The sequence below is a fragment of the Leptosomus discolor genome, chromosome 1, assembly GCF_034619465.1.
Source record: "Leptosomus discolor isolate bLepDis1 chromosome 1, bLepDis1.hap2, whole genome shotgun sequence".
Lineage (NCBI taxonomy): Eukaryota > Metazoa > Chordata > Aves > Leptosomiformes > Leptosomidae > Leptosomus > Leptosomus discolor.
The window spans coordinates 126895753-126912452 of record NC_141391.1 but is presented as its reverse complement, the minus strand read 5'-3'; the positions used below and the strand labels follow the sequence as shown (position 1 = coordinate 126912452).

Sequence of the window (16700 nt, the reverse complement as noted above, 5' to 3'; positions counted from 1 at the left end):
TCTTCCACCGACCCCTCTTGTTTTATCCTTAAGGAGTGACTTTCAGTTATTTCTCAGTTGAAGATGTGGTAGATGTTCCAATTTCATTTGAAGAAGTAAAGAAACGAGGAGAGGATTTTTTAAGGGAAAACTGTTATACTAATAGCAACCAAAGTGTACTCCATGCCTTTTATGAAGTGACTCAATTGACTTTCAGACCAGTTCCTACACCTCAAGGTGCATCCTAGATCAGTTCCTACAGGAGAGCTGTTCACATCACTCTTGTAAATGCATACAGAATTTTCTTTAGCCTTGATTAACCCCAACTGGCTGTTTTCATCAAGTTAGCTAATGACCAAATACGTTGTGGGTACACAACTCTTGCATCCCACAGCCAGGACCTGAGAAAGGCTGCTGAAACTTACAGATGACCCTTGCCCTTAGTCCTTTCTGTACTTGATTTCTGTATAAGTGGCAGAAATCACTTTCCCAAGAATTCATCCAGTTTTGTGGTGCGTATCACACCTTTCTGGAAAGGAGTTGTCCTAAGGATGCCTTTTTCAGAGTTCTACTCATGAAATTCATTTTGTCTGCCAAGGTGCATAGGAACAAGGTAGATCTCTCTGTACCTGCTCATATCAAGAGACCTGTCTGTAGCACCTCTGTTATGTGTGGAATATTCCACCTTGTGCATGTGCCAGGCAGGATTTTTGGTTTATTGAGTTAGACTGCTGCATATTTCTTATTATTATCAAATACCTCATTTGACAGAGCAGAACATAAACTACAGGTCATTCCCTTTTCCAGAAGCACATCTTAGAGACATGTTTGCATGAAGAGGGAGCCCTAGGGTCAAACCAAGTAGTAGTCGATACTTATTGATGGAAAGATTTCTGTAATACTGATAGGCAACCGCTCAAAGTGAGATGCAGATAAATGGGTAGCTATGCAATCGCTTGCCATGGCCTACAGTAGGTCTTGAAAAGAGGCGTCATCTATTTATCATTACTTTTCCACCCTTCTGCTTCCCCACCAGTACAAAGCTTTTACCAAATTCTTTTCCTTTCAGATCAAGGATTCTGACTTTTTATGTAAATACATTTTGAATCCTTATGTGATCTGATATGTTGGGAAGGGAAGCATCTAGAACTGCTCTGGAGGCCTCTGGAGAATGACTCTAACTGGAAGGAGGAGGGAGTATATCTCTTCTGTACGTTATTTTCTGTAATAATAATAATTGCAGTACTCTTGAAGGAAAGTCTCCCAGTTTCTAAGATCTTTTTCCACTCCTATGATCAGTCTTATCAGAGGAGGAAACTCAGGTTTCCTAGCAGAGCTTATGAACAAGACATATGTGTTTCACAACCTCTGTGATACTGTTAGTGGTTTCCTCCTTGTTTCTGCTATGTGAGCGTCCCCCCGGTGCTCTAATCTCACGTGGAAGTTAATACCCTTCTGATACTGGCTGGTTTACATCTGTTAGCATCAGATTTCTTCGGGCAGCTTGGCCCCATCAGGAGTTCCAGTTCCTGACCTTTGTCCTTCCCTTTTATCATTCAGCTACTTCAGAGAATTAAAATAACCACCTGTGTCCAAGGTGGTTTCTCTTTGAACCACCAGAATAGAGTGTGCTTGAGATGTCAGGAGTGGATAAATGAGAAGGAAAAGGCAGAGCAGGGAGGACGCCACATTTTCCTGCAAATTTCAGTGAGCAGTAAGCCTGTGTATGAGATGTAAAGCACCCTTTCGGCTGGAGCAGAGCGACACTGTTGGCCTAAAAGGCATGTATATGAAACCACTTTCAATGTCATTTATTTGCTCTATATATTTCTGTTGAAACAGATAGTGGCAATAACCTAGTTTAATTTACTCATGCTTTTCTACCTAATTTCACTTTTGGGTTCTCACACATTAACAATAATTGTGGCAAGACGGGTTGTAGCTTTGGTGGAAATATTCAAGACAAAATGCCCGTAATACTAGTTGTGATTTTGCATTTCTTTTTTCTGCATACTTTTCTGGGAACCAAGGTGATCTGTGTACTGCAAATGCTAGGAGAAAGAAATTATTAGTAATGTTCTATTTGTTTACCACTCAAAGAGCAGTTGCTTCTTCATAGTTAAAAGGTGAAACCATAGTTTCTGCCCATCAAAATCTAAATAGACAAAAAATTAATAAAGAACAGGAAAGGAAATGAAAAAGCATTAAAACCAAAGCAAGCAAGATGGTGATAGGGAAAAGTAGATCAAGAGATTAAGAAGTAACTTCTTAATCACTTGAAAAAGTAAATTTTGTAGGGTATGTTGGCTCTACCCAAATTGGTTAGGTGCTTTTCTAAACTGTTCTCTATTTAGATTATTCAGCCAAACTAAGACAAAGTCTTCCTTAGAGTAAATGTCTGTAATTTTCCAGTTTCTGGTAAGTAAATAACAGCAGGAGAACATTTGTTTTTATATGATGGCATTCTGGTGCCAGTCAGAACTTGGGGTATGCTAAAAATGAAGGGGACATCTCATGTTAACTTTTTGCTTTGGGTTCTTACAGAGGACTGTTTGTCACTATTGGGTAGCAAGTGTTCTAAACCACAACCCCAGACAAAACTGTGCGTGGGATTTTAGGAACATTTACAGCCTAAATCTTGAACCAGATTTGGATTTTACAAAGTCACTGCCAGTTTTTTTGATACAAGTAACTGTATTGTGAAATGCAGGATCCAAATTCCTTAAAATACCTATCTAGATAGAAAGCACATTTTCATATAGACTCTTTGCGTTAACAATTTGGTGTAAAGGGTCATTAAAGTAAGCATCTGATCTTTTCTGGCCTGGGTCCACATCCGAACAGCCTAAAATCCAGCTTTAATCCATGTGCTCAGTGTTTACAATTGGCTGGCTCTAAGCGTTTTAAAGCCAGATAAACTGATAGGCAGTACAAGGCCCAGGAATGTGGTTGGAATTTAGGCCCAGCTACACCTGTCAAGTCCAAGAATTCAGGACTTCAGCTTCTGCCAATGATTATCAAAGTTTAGTTCTAGCCTTACAGAGATCATATCTTCCTATCGGTGCCTTTGTATGTGATTTTTATAGTATGATCCGTTTCATTTACCCAGTGGGCAGTCACCTTCACCAATGCCCAGACTGTGGCTCTGCAGAGGACAAGACTCAGTCTGTTCTTTTTTCTTTTTCTTTCCTTCCACCTGCTTTGCTACAGGTAACATTAGTTGCAAGGGGATGACAGAGCGCATTCATAGCATCAACCTTCACAACTTCAGCAATTCTGTGCTCGAGACCCTCAACGAGCAGCGCAACCGTGGCCACTTCTGTGACGTGACGGTCCGCATCCACGGGAGCATGCTACGCGCCCACCGTTGTGTGCTGGCGGCTGGCAGCCCCTTCTTCCAGGACAAGCTGCTGCTGGGCTACAGCGACATCGAGATCCCCTCAGTGGTGTCAGTCCAGTCTGTGCAAAAGCTCATTGACTTCATGTACAGCGGGGTGCTGCGGGTCTCACAGTCAGAGGCCCTCCAAATCCTCACAGCTGCCAGCATCCTGCAGATCAAGACTGTGATTGATGAGTGCACGAGGATTGTCTCACAAAATGTGGGAGAGGTCTACCCGGTGATTCAGGATTCTGGCCAGGAGACACCCAGGGGAACACCCGAATCAGGCACCTCGGGGCAGAGCACCGACACAGAGTCTGGCTACCTGCAGAGCCATTCGCAGCACAGTGTGGACAGGATCTATTCGGCCCTCTATGCCTGTTCCATGCAAAATGGCAGTGGGGAGCGCTCCTTTTACAGTGGAGCTGTGGTCAGCCACCACGAAACAGCCCTGGGGCTCCCCAGGGACCATCACATGGAAGACCCCAGCTGGATTACCCGGATCCATGAACGGTCGCAACAGATGGAGCGGTACCTCTCCACCACTCCAGAGACCACACACTGCCGCAAGCAACCGCGCCCTGTCCGAATTCAAACCCTGATGGGCAACATCCATATAAAACAGGAGATGGAGGATGACTATGACTACTATGGCCAACAGAGGGTGCAGATCCTTGAGCGCAATGAGTCTGAGGAATGCACTGAGGACACTGACCAAGCAGAAGGCACTGAGAGTGAGCCCAAAGGGGAGAGTTTTGATTCGGGAGTCAGTTCCTCCATTGGCACTGAGCCCGATTCCATGGAGCAGCAGTTTATGGCTGGTCTGGGCCGGGATGGGCAGCAAGAACCTTCTCAAGCAGATCAAAATGACATCCCTGCTGATGGCACTCAGCCGCAGCAGCAGCAGCAGCATGTAGATGCCAACTCTCCCTCGCCAGAGAGAAGCAATGACGTTGAAATGGACAGCAAAGTGCTCACAGTCAATAACAGCACCGAAAAGGGGGCTTTGCAGCCTTCTGTCAACACAACTGTTGCCCAACCATTGCCAACCACACAGATCTACTTGCGCCAGACAGAAACCCTCACCAGCAATCTGAGGATGCCACTGACTCTGACCAGCAACACTCAGGTCATTGGCACAGCTGGCAACACCTATCTGCCTGCCCTTTTCACCACACAGTCTGCTGGCAGTGGCCCTAAGCCTTTTCTCTTCAGCCTGCCCCAGCCTTTAGCTGGCCAACAGACACAGTTCGTGACAGTGTCCCAGCCTGGCCTGTCAACCTTTACTGCCCAGCTGCCAGCCCCACAGCCCTTGGCCCCGTCTGCGGGCCACAGCACAGCAGGTGGGCAAGGCGAAAAAAAGCCTTACGAGTGCACTCTCTGTAACAAGACTTTCACCGCCAAACAGAACTACGTCAAGCACATGTTTGTACACACAGGTAAGAGTACGTCCCTTTGGCTTATACGCGAAGCCAGAGAAAGTCCTGGACAAACATGGGCTCTGTTTCTCAACCTGCCAGCCCTCCAGCACAAACAGGAGGGAGGGGTTATCCAGGGAGCTGGTATCACTGAACACTTCTGAGCTTACTGCATTGAAGTTGAGCCCTGCAGAAGCGTATAGGTCCCTTGTGGGGGTCTAACTGTACACCGTGCAGAAACAAGTGCATTTTACTTGGAGTAAAATGTTTCCTGCACACATCCAAGGAAATGGTAAGCATTTGTTGTCCCCTGCAAGCTGACCAGGTAACATTACGTAGAAGCGGCATGAAGAAACTGTTAATAGTCATTAAAGAAAAACTGTATCTACAAAGAAAGGGATCCCCCTGTAAGTTTTACAGCTGTGACGATTTAAGCTCAAGTGATGAAGACTGGCTTGAGTTTAGGCCAAGTTCATTCCTGGTGGAGTTGCAGCAGTAGGTCCAGGCCTGGGTGTTACACACACTGCCACATTCCTTCTGAGTCTCACATATTCCTGTAAGGAAGTAAATGTGGAGTTTTTTCAAGAAGTTTTTCTGTACTTTACTGGAGCTGATTGCTGTAATCCCCTGTCTCTTGGCAAGTCAGATGTTTCACTGGCTGTGAGTACAGAAACATAGGGCTCAATAAGAAAAATTTAAAATATTACATGTAGAACACAACATCAGCACCCTTATTGTTTTAAAATGCAACTGCTTTAATATGTGGTCTTTTGAGGTGGTATAGGTAACTGAATTTACTACTGAGCCAAAACTGCCTTTTCTAGCTTTGTCAAGTTATGAGACTTCAAAGCAAGGAGATATATGCATCTTACATGGAGAAACTATCCCGGGTTCAAGACTAAATTCTGCTTGCTTTAGCCCTTGGGTCATTCTGATGCTGGAGAGAAATTCTAGATTAGAGAAAAAGTAAATATTTCTCTTACTGAGCCGTGGTTTTGTTAACGTCAGGTCTTAAAATAAATGCTGGGATTGTGATACATGGAGTAGAACCTGGAGAATTTGCCCAAGGTATGGGAGGAATGTAAGTCATGCCTCTCCATTGTATCAAAAAGATTTCACTTCCATGTGCTTATGTAAACTTTTAACTTCTATTTGCCTATAATTATCACTTAAATGAAAAATTCCTCTAGACATCTAAGGCAGACATGTACATGTACATACATAAAAAGGCCAACTTTCTCAGGACTGGTACAAAATACATGATTGCAAGGATCAATAATCCTGAATCCCAAGAATACCCTTTGTGTCTGTTTATGTTCTCCATCTTTCTGTTTTGGATGAGTAGCTAAAACACTATGTAGATAGTGTGTTATTCAGAAGAATATACCCTTCAGAACACAGTTGAATATATCTGCCAGCATCCTTGTTCGAAAAGCTAGAAAGGCTTCTTCACAAATAACTTGACTGAGATTCGGTGCTTCATTTCCCCCACCCCAATTGTGCACTGCATTTGGTATTTGAATAATGTTGAAAGACCTGACATAAAATATTCCTAGCTACTACACATAAAGTCAACCAAGGAAATTGATAGACATCTCCAATCACAAATGAATATTTTATTCATGTGGGTCTGAGAAAGCCCAAAATAATGAACTGTGGTGGCAAGGAGAGATTTGGTTAGATAAAGGAACAAACTGACTCTTGGAGTATCTGGCAGGATAGTTACACCTTAACCAACAGAGGGCAGGGCTTCAAAAAAACCCTTCTGAAAGTAGCCTCAGAGAAAGCATGTCTGCTGCCTTGTCTAGTGCTGGACAGGATCATTGTGAAAACTGAGAGGAGACAGCGGTTCTCACTGTCAGGGTGACTTTCCTCAGCCCTGTTAAAAGAAGCCAGGCAAAGTGGCTCTAGAAAAGATCCATGGAAAAACTGAAAGATTTGGGACATAAAAATGTTTGAATTAGTCTTGCTGTTTGGAGGGTCACAAGAGAAGCTGTGGAGGAGTCTAATCATAAACCACAATTCAACAACCTAAAGGCCTCCCAATCTCTGTATGTTTTTATGCTTCTGAAAACTACACTTTGATGTAGCTTTCCATGCAATGGAAACCTACCTCCCTTTCTTCTTTCACATGGACACAAACATACTAGAGATGGATATTTTTCCATGTTCCCTGCAGACTGGCTTTAATGTATCCCACAGTGTTGTTCTCCAAGACATGCAGTGTTGTGAAAATACGGTGCTAGAATGCGTGCAGTGTCTGTGCACCTTATAAGCCGTCATTGCCCGTCATTGCCTTCTCCTACATATCGCACTGTGATTAATATTCGATAACTGTCCCACATTGCTGTCTAAAACCAGCCAAATATAAAATAAAGAACCAAAAGGAGGAACATGCATATTTAATTCACTGAGCAAAGTTTTCTCTGACTTTAAGATGAAGAATCATGGGAATAATTAATCTACAGTGCTCACTTAGGAAGCACATACATTTGCATACAAAAAAGAAAACCTAAAAAGTTTTGTGATTCTTAGGAGAGAAGAAATCCAGGAAGGTTTTCAAGCTAAGATTAGAAAGCCAGAAGCCAGTGTATCTTAGAAACACGTGCAGGCAAAAATTAGGGTGTTTTTATAGCATAGTCTTGACGGGGTCTAGAGCAGAGGAGACTGACTTACTACAAACTCTGGGACTCTGGGACATTGCCTAAGGCAAAAATGAGCATTGTAAATATAATCAGTCTCTTGTAAGTTAATCAGACATTATTATAACTGACACACTATCATTTTCCACATCATAACATGTGTCAGGCATATTGGCCTGTCTACACTCAACACACTACTATGTTCAGCAAAGCCAGGAGGAAAGTGAGGACTTAATGTGTTTTGACCAAGTGTCTTTCACCAAGTAGGGAAAAACATCATTGGTGCAAGGAAGAGCGGCATGTGGATTTCGTTCACAGATGTCACCATCATATGTGCAAACTGTGAAATAAAAAGAAACAGAGACTCAGAGGAGATAAAAAAGTGGATCCTTCCCATCCAATCCGTATTAATTATCTCTTAAAATTGAATGTAAGTAGTGTATTGTAATCTCACTATACAAAGAGTAAATGATATATTACCACAGTTGTGTCATGGTCCCTGAAGATTGATTCTTCAGGATTTAAAACAGTGCCAGACAGATCATAAAAAGGAGGAAACAGGATGTCTATGAAAAAAAAACAAACCTGTATCTCTGCTAGAGAGGAAATTGTGGAATGACCAAAGGAAAATAATTTTTCAGTCAGTGAAACAGAGGTCCATTTTGATTGTTACAGAGTTATGGTACCATGTCTTTCCCTGACCGCTTTAGGGATGATGAATTACCACACCTGAAATATACCACAAGTGATTCATAAAACAAATTAAAAAGCAGTTTTTGATGGGGCATTCGGGGTATTGTGTATTGTCTACATTATCAATACAGCAACGCATCATGAAAATGTTGCCTGATACCATGAAACATGAGCCTGTGGCATTGTCTCCCAGAAGAAATGTGAGCATGAAGAGAAATTAAGGGTAGCCTGGACAAACCAATCGTATATGTTCAGATAAATATTTTTTTCAGTTCATCTTTGTAGTCGCTGGTTTGTCTGGATGTGATCAGAGTTCACTTACACAAGTTGCCAGAATCAGTTTTACAATAGCCCTGAGAACACAAGGCAATGTGGTAGATGACATAAGTATTTTATATCTCTGTTTTACCTGATAAGGTGTTTTATTTAATTGGCAGTCAAATCATTTAAATTTCGTATCTGTTACACTGGAAGTTTATCTGTTAGGTTGTCCTTTGCGTGGTACTGGCTGGCCTAGGCAATTCTAAGTACTGAGGTTCCCTTTTCAGTTACTCTTGTCTGTGCTTCTGCTGTAAGATTTGACCAGAAAAAGGGGCAACAAATACAAACCTCTTATAAAGCACTGGATTCCTTTGACAATCTCTAGCATTTATCTTCTAAGAAATTTAAAGCAATTTGACAAAACCGAGTGTGTTACAGGTCAGCTGTCTAGTAATTACTAGCTTTGTCCGTGCCTTTATGGCGTACAGATAGGGAGATGGAGGCACTGAAAGGTAAAGTAACTTGACTAAGACTTGTCTAGAAACGAGCACAGGGAGCAAGGCAGGAGCATAGGCAGGAGAGGCTGTGCCATTGAAGCTCGGGGTTTACGCCAGGACCTTTTAACTCTGGTACTGTCTTTGTCAGTGCCTATGAACTATGTGAACTTGAAGAAATCACCTGAGCTCCTTTTTACTGTATGGATTGGGAATACCTCCAGCCTGCTTTGTAAAGCATTTTGGAACCTCAGGTTGCAAAAAATTTTGTGCATCCAAACATGGTTATTAACAGAATGACTCTTTTCTTAGCACCTCTCCAAAGAACCCCGTGAGACTTAGATTTAGTTTATTGCAGAGTCGTACTGAGCTGGTTTAATTTTATTATCTTTTTTTTGTCTGTTTTTCTTTCTTTCTCTCTCTCTCTCTCTCTCTCTCTCGTTGGTAATGGGCAGGTGAGAAACCCCACCAATGCAGCATCTGTTGGCGCTCCTTCTCTTTAAAGGATTACCTAATCAAACATATGGTGACGCACACTGGCGTGAGGGCGTACCAGTGCAGTATCTGCAACAAGCGCTTCACCCAGAAGAGCTCCCTTAATGTGCACATGCGCCTCCACCGTGGGGAGAAGTCCTACGAGTGCTACATCTGCAAGAAGAAGTTCTCCCACAAGACCCTGCTGGAGAGGCATGTGGCTCTGCACAGTGCCACCAACGGCACGCCTGGAGCCACCGGCACTGGCGCGAGGGCTGTCCCTGCCGGGGTGGTGGCCTGCACGGAGGGGACCACGTACGTCTGCTCTGTCTGTCCAGCTAAGTTTGACCAAATCGAGCATTTCAACGACCACATGAGGATGCATGTGTCAGATGGATAAGTAGAATCTCTCTCTCTCTCTTTGTTATGAACAAAAAAATAGAAACAACAAAAAAAGCTATGGCACTAGAATTTAAGAAATTATTTTTGTTTCATTTTTACCTTTATTTTCCTCCTTTTTTTGGGTTCATTTCGTTTTGTTGTTTTTGTACTACATGAAGAACTGTTTTTTGCCTGCTGGTACATTACATTTCCGGAGGCTGGGTGAATAATAATTTTCCCAACCTCCCTCGGATGGTGGCCTTAAGGCCAGGTAGTGCTTCGTGAGCTCCACTGGTTGGATCTCTAGCTACTGGCCTCTAAATACAACCCTTCTTTACTACAAAAAACAAACAAAAAAAACCCACAAAAAAATAAAAAAGACAGAAAAAACAATTTAAAAAAAAAAAGAAACAAAAAAAACATTTCTTTTTTCTCACTTGTGAAGAGCACTACAAAAAAAAAAAAAGAAACAAAACAAAATATATTACAAATCTACAAGGCCTACTGTCGTTATAAGTACACCGCTCGCAGTGTTTCAATGGACATAATTCACAATGCTGACCGCTTTTGGACTTCACAGTATCCAGTTAGAACTGTGGAATATTTTGCTTCTGGTTGAGCAGCAACCAGAGGAAACAAGGCCCTGCTGGTTTCCACCACGTGTCTGCTTTCTCACACACACATGCATCCACAAACACATGAAAGGGCTGAGGGGCGTGCAAGGCAGTGTGGCTTGGATAGTGTGGAGTCCCTGCAGGGTGAGGAAAACGAATCAGAGATTCCTCACCTGGATTCTCCTCCATCCCACGCTCTCTGGCGCACCCTCCCCGCTGCTTTTCCCATACCACCACCACCACCTTACAGCAGAAACCAAGAAGATTCAGACAACGAGCAACGGTGGCTTTTTTTGTAATTTATTCAGTGTCTTCGCTGAGCCCAGGGCCTCAGCACAATCAAGAGAGACTTTCACAGAAGGCAAAGAGAAACACAGAGGAAAATCAAAGATATCAGAGGTTGCAACCTATGGATCTAGGTACAAGAGAAGGGTTAGTTCCCACAATCTTTGCAAAAAAAAAAAAAAAAGTTGCATCAGGATTTATTCTTGTGGAAGAAAGAGGAATGGAGGGTGGGTGGGGAGGGGAATAATAATTAAAAAAAAAGAGTTCTTGGGACTTTTTTAATTCAAAATTTTATAGAGGGGCAAAAGTGACGTTTACCAGATAGAATGCTGATTTTTTTAATATATTTACAACAGTATTTGTGTAAAAAAAAACAAAAAAAAGTGAGATTGTTAAAAGTAATTTTTCTTTGTTTTCTTTTTTCTTTTGCGTACACTGCCACTAATATCTTCTCTTTTATTATATATATGAATATATATAAAAATATATATTTTATTTTAAATTGAGACTGTTAAGGTTAGCTAACCTGCTTCCAGATAGAGGGGGGGAGGGGAGATGATCTTGATTTTTATTTTAAAAAAGAGGAAGGATGTTTCTTAATTTTCTTTTCTAGTATTTTTCTCTCTCTCTCTTTTCTAATGGAATCAAGAATTACCTGGGTCGATGAGGGGCTCTGTGAAGTCATCTGTGAGATTATCTACTAGAGTTTGTGCATCCTGCAGTATCATTTGAACTGCTACTTCATTTTCGAATTACGTGGTTCTCTTTTTGGCTTTTACCAAGGTTCTGTTGTTTCTGGTTTTTGGTTCCATCTCAGAATTTATTTCTGCTGAAGGGCAGTTCCTTTTGAGAAAGAGATTTTTCTAGCAATGTTCCCTTGCTTTTGGGGATGATAGAATCTGTAGTCTTTCCTTTCTTCTTATTTGAAAAAGTAATGAAAGTTTCGGAAGTGTGTAATAACTAGGATTTCCCTTCTTTTTGGTCACTGGACAAGAATTAATCTGCTGTATTATTCTCTCATCCCTGCCTTGCTCGCTAGAGAGCTTCCATATTTGTGTGGGAATCTGATCCTGCCCCTGGTAATTTGTGCTGATGCCAAAATAACTTAAAATGTTACCATTGCAAATAATCTTCCCTTCTTCATTTGCAAAAACGTGTAACTGAAGGGCCACATCCCGCATTCTCTGCATATGCAAAGCTATGCAAGGAATGTAGGATCAGTGTGAAAGATTGATTCCTGATCTGCATATATATGTTGGTGTTTTGTATTTTGTTTTGTTGTGTTCGGGCTGGTGTTCTCCCTAGTCGTCTTCTGTGTATCTGCGTGAGAATTTTTCCCCCCAAAAGCCAACTCCCAAAGTACATGGTCCTTAGTTCAGTTGGATCAATGTCTGACACTATCTTTGTCTTGCTTGAATCCATAGCTAGGATTTGCACCAGCTGCACTCTGGACTTTATATTTTAGGCAGAGAAGAAGCACCTAACAAAAATATGCAAAAAAGAAAAAAAAAAAAGAAAAATTGCTAGTTTAGCTTTTACTTGTGTCTATATTTAAATTAAGCTTTCTTAAGTTTACAAAACTTTGCTTGTGAACACTGAGCATTTCACATGAGACATTCTTTTATGCTGGACAACTTTCTAATATTGACTTGATAGATCTCCACATGCAATTTTGTGTGTTCTTTACACCTGCGGCTTCTGTATCGGATGTCTGTGATTCCGCACAGGTAACCTCATTGCTATGCCAGTTCCATTACTGATTGATTTTGGGGAAAAAACCTGACAGGTGGTTCAGTCTCAGAATCTTCCTGTACCCTGCGAGGCATTGTTCAGCAGATTCTAAGTGTTGAAGCCCAGATTCCCAGCTGCAGTAGGCAGCATAAAGAGACTTCAAGGTGAGTGCCAAGGCAAATGAGTCTCTTCTATGGTAACATCTTTTTTATTTTTTTGTTACAAATTTGGGTAGTTCAAGGGGTCTGGAAAAGGAGCACAAGTTTGTTAACAAATATTGTTCTCATAACCACACTGGTAAAAGCAATGCTGGCATGTAAACTGAGAAGTGAAAAGACAAAGCCTAAGACACAGAGAGGGAGAAGTAGTATCTGCCATGTAAAGACACAGTAAATCTGTACAGAAAATAAACATTCTAGAGACAAGAGTGTGGAAGGAAGTGGAGAAGGTGAACCTGTACAAAAGGACTGAGGGTCTTTCTCTGAAGAAAGGAGGTTTTTTCTGAGATCTTTATTATCCAAGACTTTGATGTTCTCCCATATGAGGAATTAATGAAGAATTTTACCCAGCTTAAAAATCTGTTGCTGCTCATTTGTCATATGAGGTCTGGGGAAAAGCTGTTTAATTTGCCATTGTTAAATCTGGTGAACTGTAGTCAAGATGTAGCATATTCTGGAATATGGTTCTAATGCCAGAAGAGAGATGCCAGTGCACAGGAAATAAGAATCAGGGTTTACATCCACCAAAATCTGAATACTATGGTGTTTAGAGAGAAAAATCCTACCTACATTTTAATTCTTCAGTTTTCAACCTTCCCTAAATCAAAGAAGCATCACCTTTGAAATGCAAATTTATTATGGGGCCTAATAAATTTGAAGTGAATTACAGATCAATTATGAATGAATGAAGGGTGCTAATTAAAAAAATAAACAAACTTCTTAAATTAAAGCTAAGGCATACTAGATTGAATTCTAAATCACTTGTTAAAGAGTTTAGGTCAAGGTCTTCACAAATGGCTGCCTGAAATATGAACTGATTTTGTTGAACTTCCAGGCTCAAAAATTAGTGACTTGATCTTGTAAAACGTGGAGCAACTTGCAGCATGACTGCAAATGTAGCTGAAAGTCCTCATCAGGTCACGTATTTAAGTGCCCTTCTGTGAACCTAGGAGCTCAAACATAGACCCCTTTACCTTTTAAAAATGTTAAATTCTTTTTAATAATGCTTCCTCCCATCTGTTGGAATATTTATTTACTACTTTGAAACAACTACAATATTTGAATGTTACAGGTATCTTCAAGCTTCATGTATTGCTACAATATTCCTTAGCAGAAAGAATACCTGTGGTACACTAGCAGTCTCGATGATCTACAAATTGCTGTTGACAGTGTTTGAATGCATCCATCTCAGAATGCTTGAAAGCTTCCTTCAAAACACTTGATAAAATTATATAGATGAGAAAAAGCAGACTGTAGCACACATCCTTTGATGGAGCATGCAATAGCCTGCATTCCTTGAGCCTGATTCTCACTTTCCCTAAAGCTCTCTTTATATTGTTTTGGCAATGGGAAAGGGCATTAAATAGGACATAAATTCAAGCATACAAATCAAGGCCTCTCTGCAAGGCAAAAGTGCAATAAAGGAAGCCTTAGAGTAAATGAGAGGTAAGTGCCTTCTCTTACCACTGCTGAGGCTGATGAAGTCAGTTGAAAATGTAGGATTGTCCAGGGCAGATCCCACCTTGCTCAGTATTCTGTCTCTGACACGTGGCCTGTTACAGATGATTTGGATGAAGATGAAAGACCCATGTTGGATAATTACAAAGTAATAAGCCTAAGAGAGAAGATTTATTATAATCCTCATTAGCTATGTATCTGCTTATAACCTGAAGACATAATAATTTATGGCCTTGACTTTTTATCCCATATAAAAATTATATATTGTGGCAGATAATTCTCGTTATCCTTTAAAGATCTAGCTTATTAATCCCTAGATGGCCCCAGTGCTATCCTGTGGAAGTGAGTTCCTCAAGTTAATGACCACCTTGTTGAAATGATTCCTTTTCAGGTTAATTTTGTTGCTATTCATTGAAACACCCTTGTTCTTATATTATGTGAAATCGTGAATCAGAGAACCAAAATTTAACTTCTCTTGCCCATTCCACTGAAGTCTGCCTCTCTCTGGGAAATCTGAATCCACAAGGAATGCAGGACCACAATGTCAGTGTCTGCTGGTCAGTAAGGAGAGAACAGCTACTGAGCGTGTGCATGTGCGTGTCTGGGGTGTGTGTATTAGTGAGGTTCTCCTACAGCGATCTCTTGCAGAGGACTAGCAAATACAACTTGTAAATAATGGGAACATACCGGTAGAGTACACCAGTGTAAAAATCATATGATGTTATTTCAGTCTGACCCCTCCTCTCATAAAACCCCTATTAACAGTCTCTCATAAGGGAAATAGGTATAGATATTCTGCAGCAGCTGCTCTGGGGACACTTTCTCAGTAATTGTCATGCTTCCACTAGGCTCACTTCTGACCCGTGCTGTTAGTTACTGTCAAAACCAGCCCAAATTCACAGTGAGCTGACAGGGAAGAGTGGCATTTAATTGACTTTCTAAGACAACGAGATTTCCCTTTGCTGTAAGATCAAAGAGGCCAAGTGGTACCCATTTTTCTTCTTTTGATTTCTTTTTCATCCGAAGGAGAGTTGAGTAATAACCCACATACCATCAGCCCCCTCACTTCTTACCAACCCCAAACTGATTGATCTCTGTCGACCTTGAGCTGCTCAATTAATGCTGGATCATTCACATGGTGGATTTCTCTTGCCTTTAGCCAGTATTATGCTAGCATGTCCTGCCTCTCTTAGTAATGAAAGCAAATCACACAGGGGGAAGGTACAAAACATGCTACTTGCAGGACTGTTGAGTGCAATCCAAAATCAGAAGCACCCAAACCATTTCAAACATAACCAGACCTTCAGTATACCTAGGACTATAGATCTGTGACCCTTCTGACTGTCTTATGCTAAGGAAATCCTCCAGCTCTCGCTGCTGAAGATGACTTGCTGCTTAAAAAGAAATACAGTATCAAATTAGCACCTGGTGGCTGTTCTGTCAAGGAAAACTCGACCTTGGTAATTCCACCCTTTTGATTCAGCATCCAGCTCCTCTGAGCTATTGTAATAAACCTGATGATAGAAATGAATCAGCAGGTAGCCTGAATGAAGCAGCATCTGATCAGCCTAAAGCAAAATAGCTGCTTTTCACATTTCCTGATTTGTTTTTATGTTGGCTGTGAAAATTTATGAAGGAGGTGTAATGTGATGAGAACTTGGCCCTGAGAGGTTCTGAGCCTCCTCTGCTCCCAGGAGGCTTGTCACTCAGGAGGATCTGGCCCCTAAGTGACCACAACTCTGCTGAAGAAAGGCTTATAAGAGAAACTACAGATAATGCATTAAATCTGGAGTCTTGAGTTTGTAAATGTAATGAAAACCTTTCCCAGCTCAAGTGTCCCATTGACAGAAACCAAAATCAGGTAGGAAAGCCTTGCACAGGGGCAGATACAGGAAATACCAAGTTTCTGCAGCATGTCCAGTAAGACAGACAAGTGTATGAAGGTGGCCTGTGCTAGATTCATGTCTATCAGGGGCTTGTTCTGGCCGTGCCAAGTCAGTGTTCTTGCTGCTATAAACCTTCTTATTTGTCCTGCTAGAAGGAATAAGGTCTCAGCTAACTTCCTTTAGAGCTACTGAGTGATCCAGTTCATTTCAGCAAGAGCAAAGGAGTCCCCAGAGTTTGACAGATGACTAAGCTAAATTTGGAGAAAATTTAGGTATATGTGTATTCTTCAAACTAACAGACAAAATGAAAAGGCGGGTTATGTTTTCTTTAGCGTAGAACAGAGAGATTTGGTCCACAAGGGAGACACTGAGAGAGAGACAACCTGTCTGAAAAATAAAAATGCTTTACTCTCTTAGATCTATTGTTGTGAAGCACAAGCAGGAATCTTTGTTTCATTTTTCTAAGACAATATGTAAATGAGAAACAAGATGTGTTAGGTAATAGTGTATATCCATCTAATTATTCCCAGTGCTGATAACTAATCAACTAGATTAGTGCCTCTAGAAACAGAGAAAATGTTATGCATTCAATGTTTCTATTTCTGATCCCCCTCTGCTATAGATCAGGTGTAACTAAGATGAAAACAGTAGATCTATACAAATGCAAAATTTTGGTGAACAGAAGAATTGTTTCCCTGTGTATGTCTGCCAGTATCTGGACAAATATCCGCTCTGAATGAATGTTTATAATTGCTAGGATACTATTAGATAATTTAGTTTTAAAATT

The 16700-nt window shown here is 41.2% G+C and overlaps 1 protein-coding gene across 1 annotated transcript; it reads left to right on the top strand.

Moving 5' to 3' along the window:
• Positions 1–3209: 3209 nt before the first annotated feature.
• ZBTB20 (zinc finger and BTB domain containing 20) lies at positions 3210–9740 on the top strand. Its single transcript, XM_009948930.2, has 2 exons — positions 3210–4797; positions 9322–9740. Exons 1-2 carry the CDS (start codon positions 3210–3212, stop codon positions 9738–9740), a joined length of 2007 nt encoding a protein of 668 aa, XP_009947232.2.
• Positions 9741–16700: the final 6960 nt, after the last annotated feature.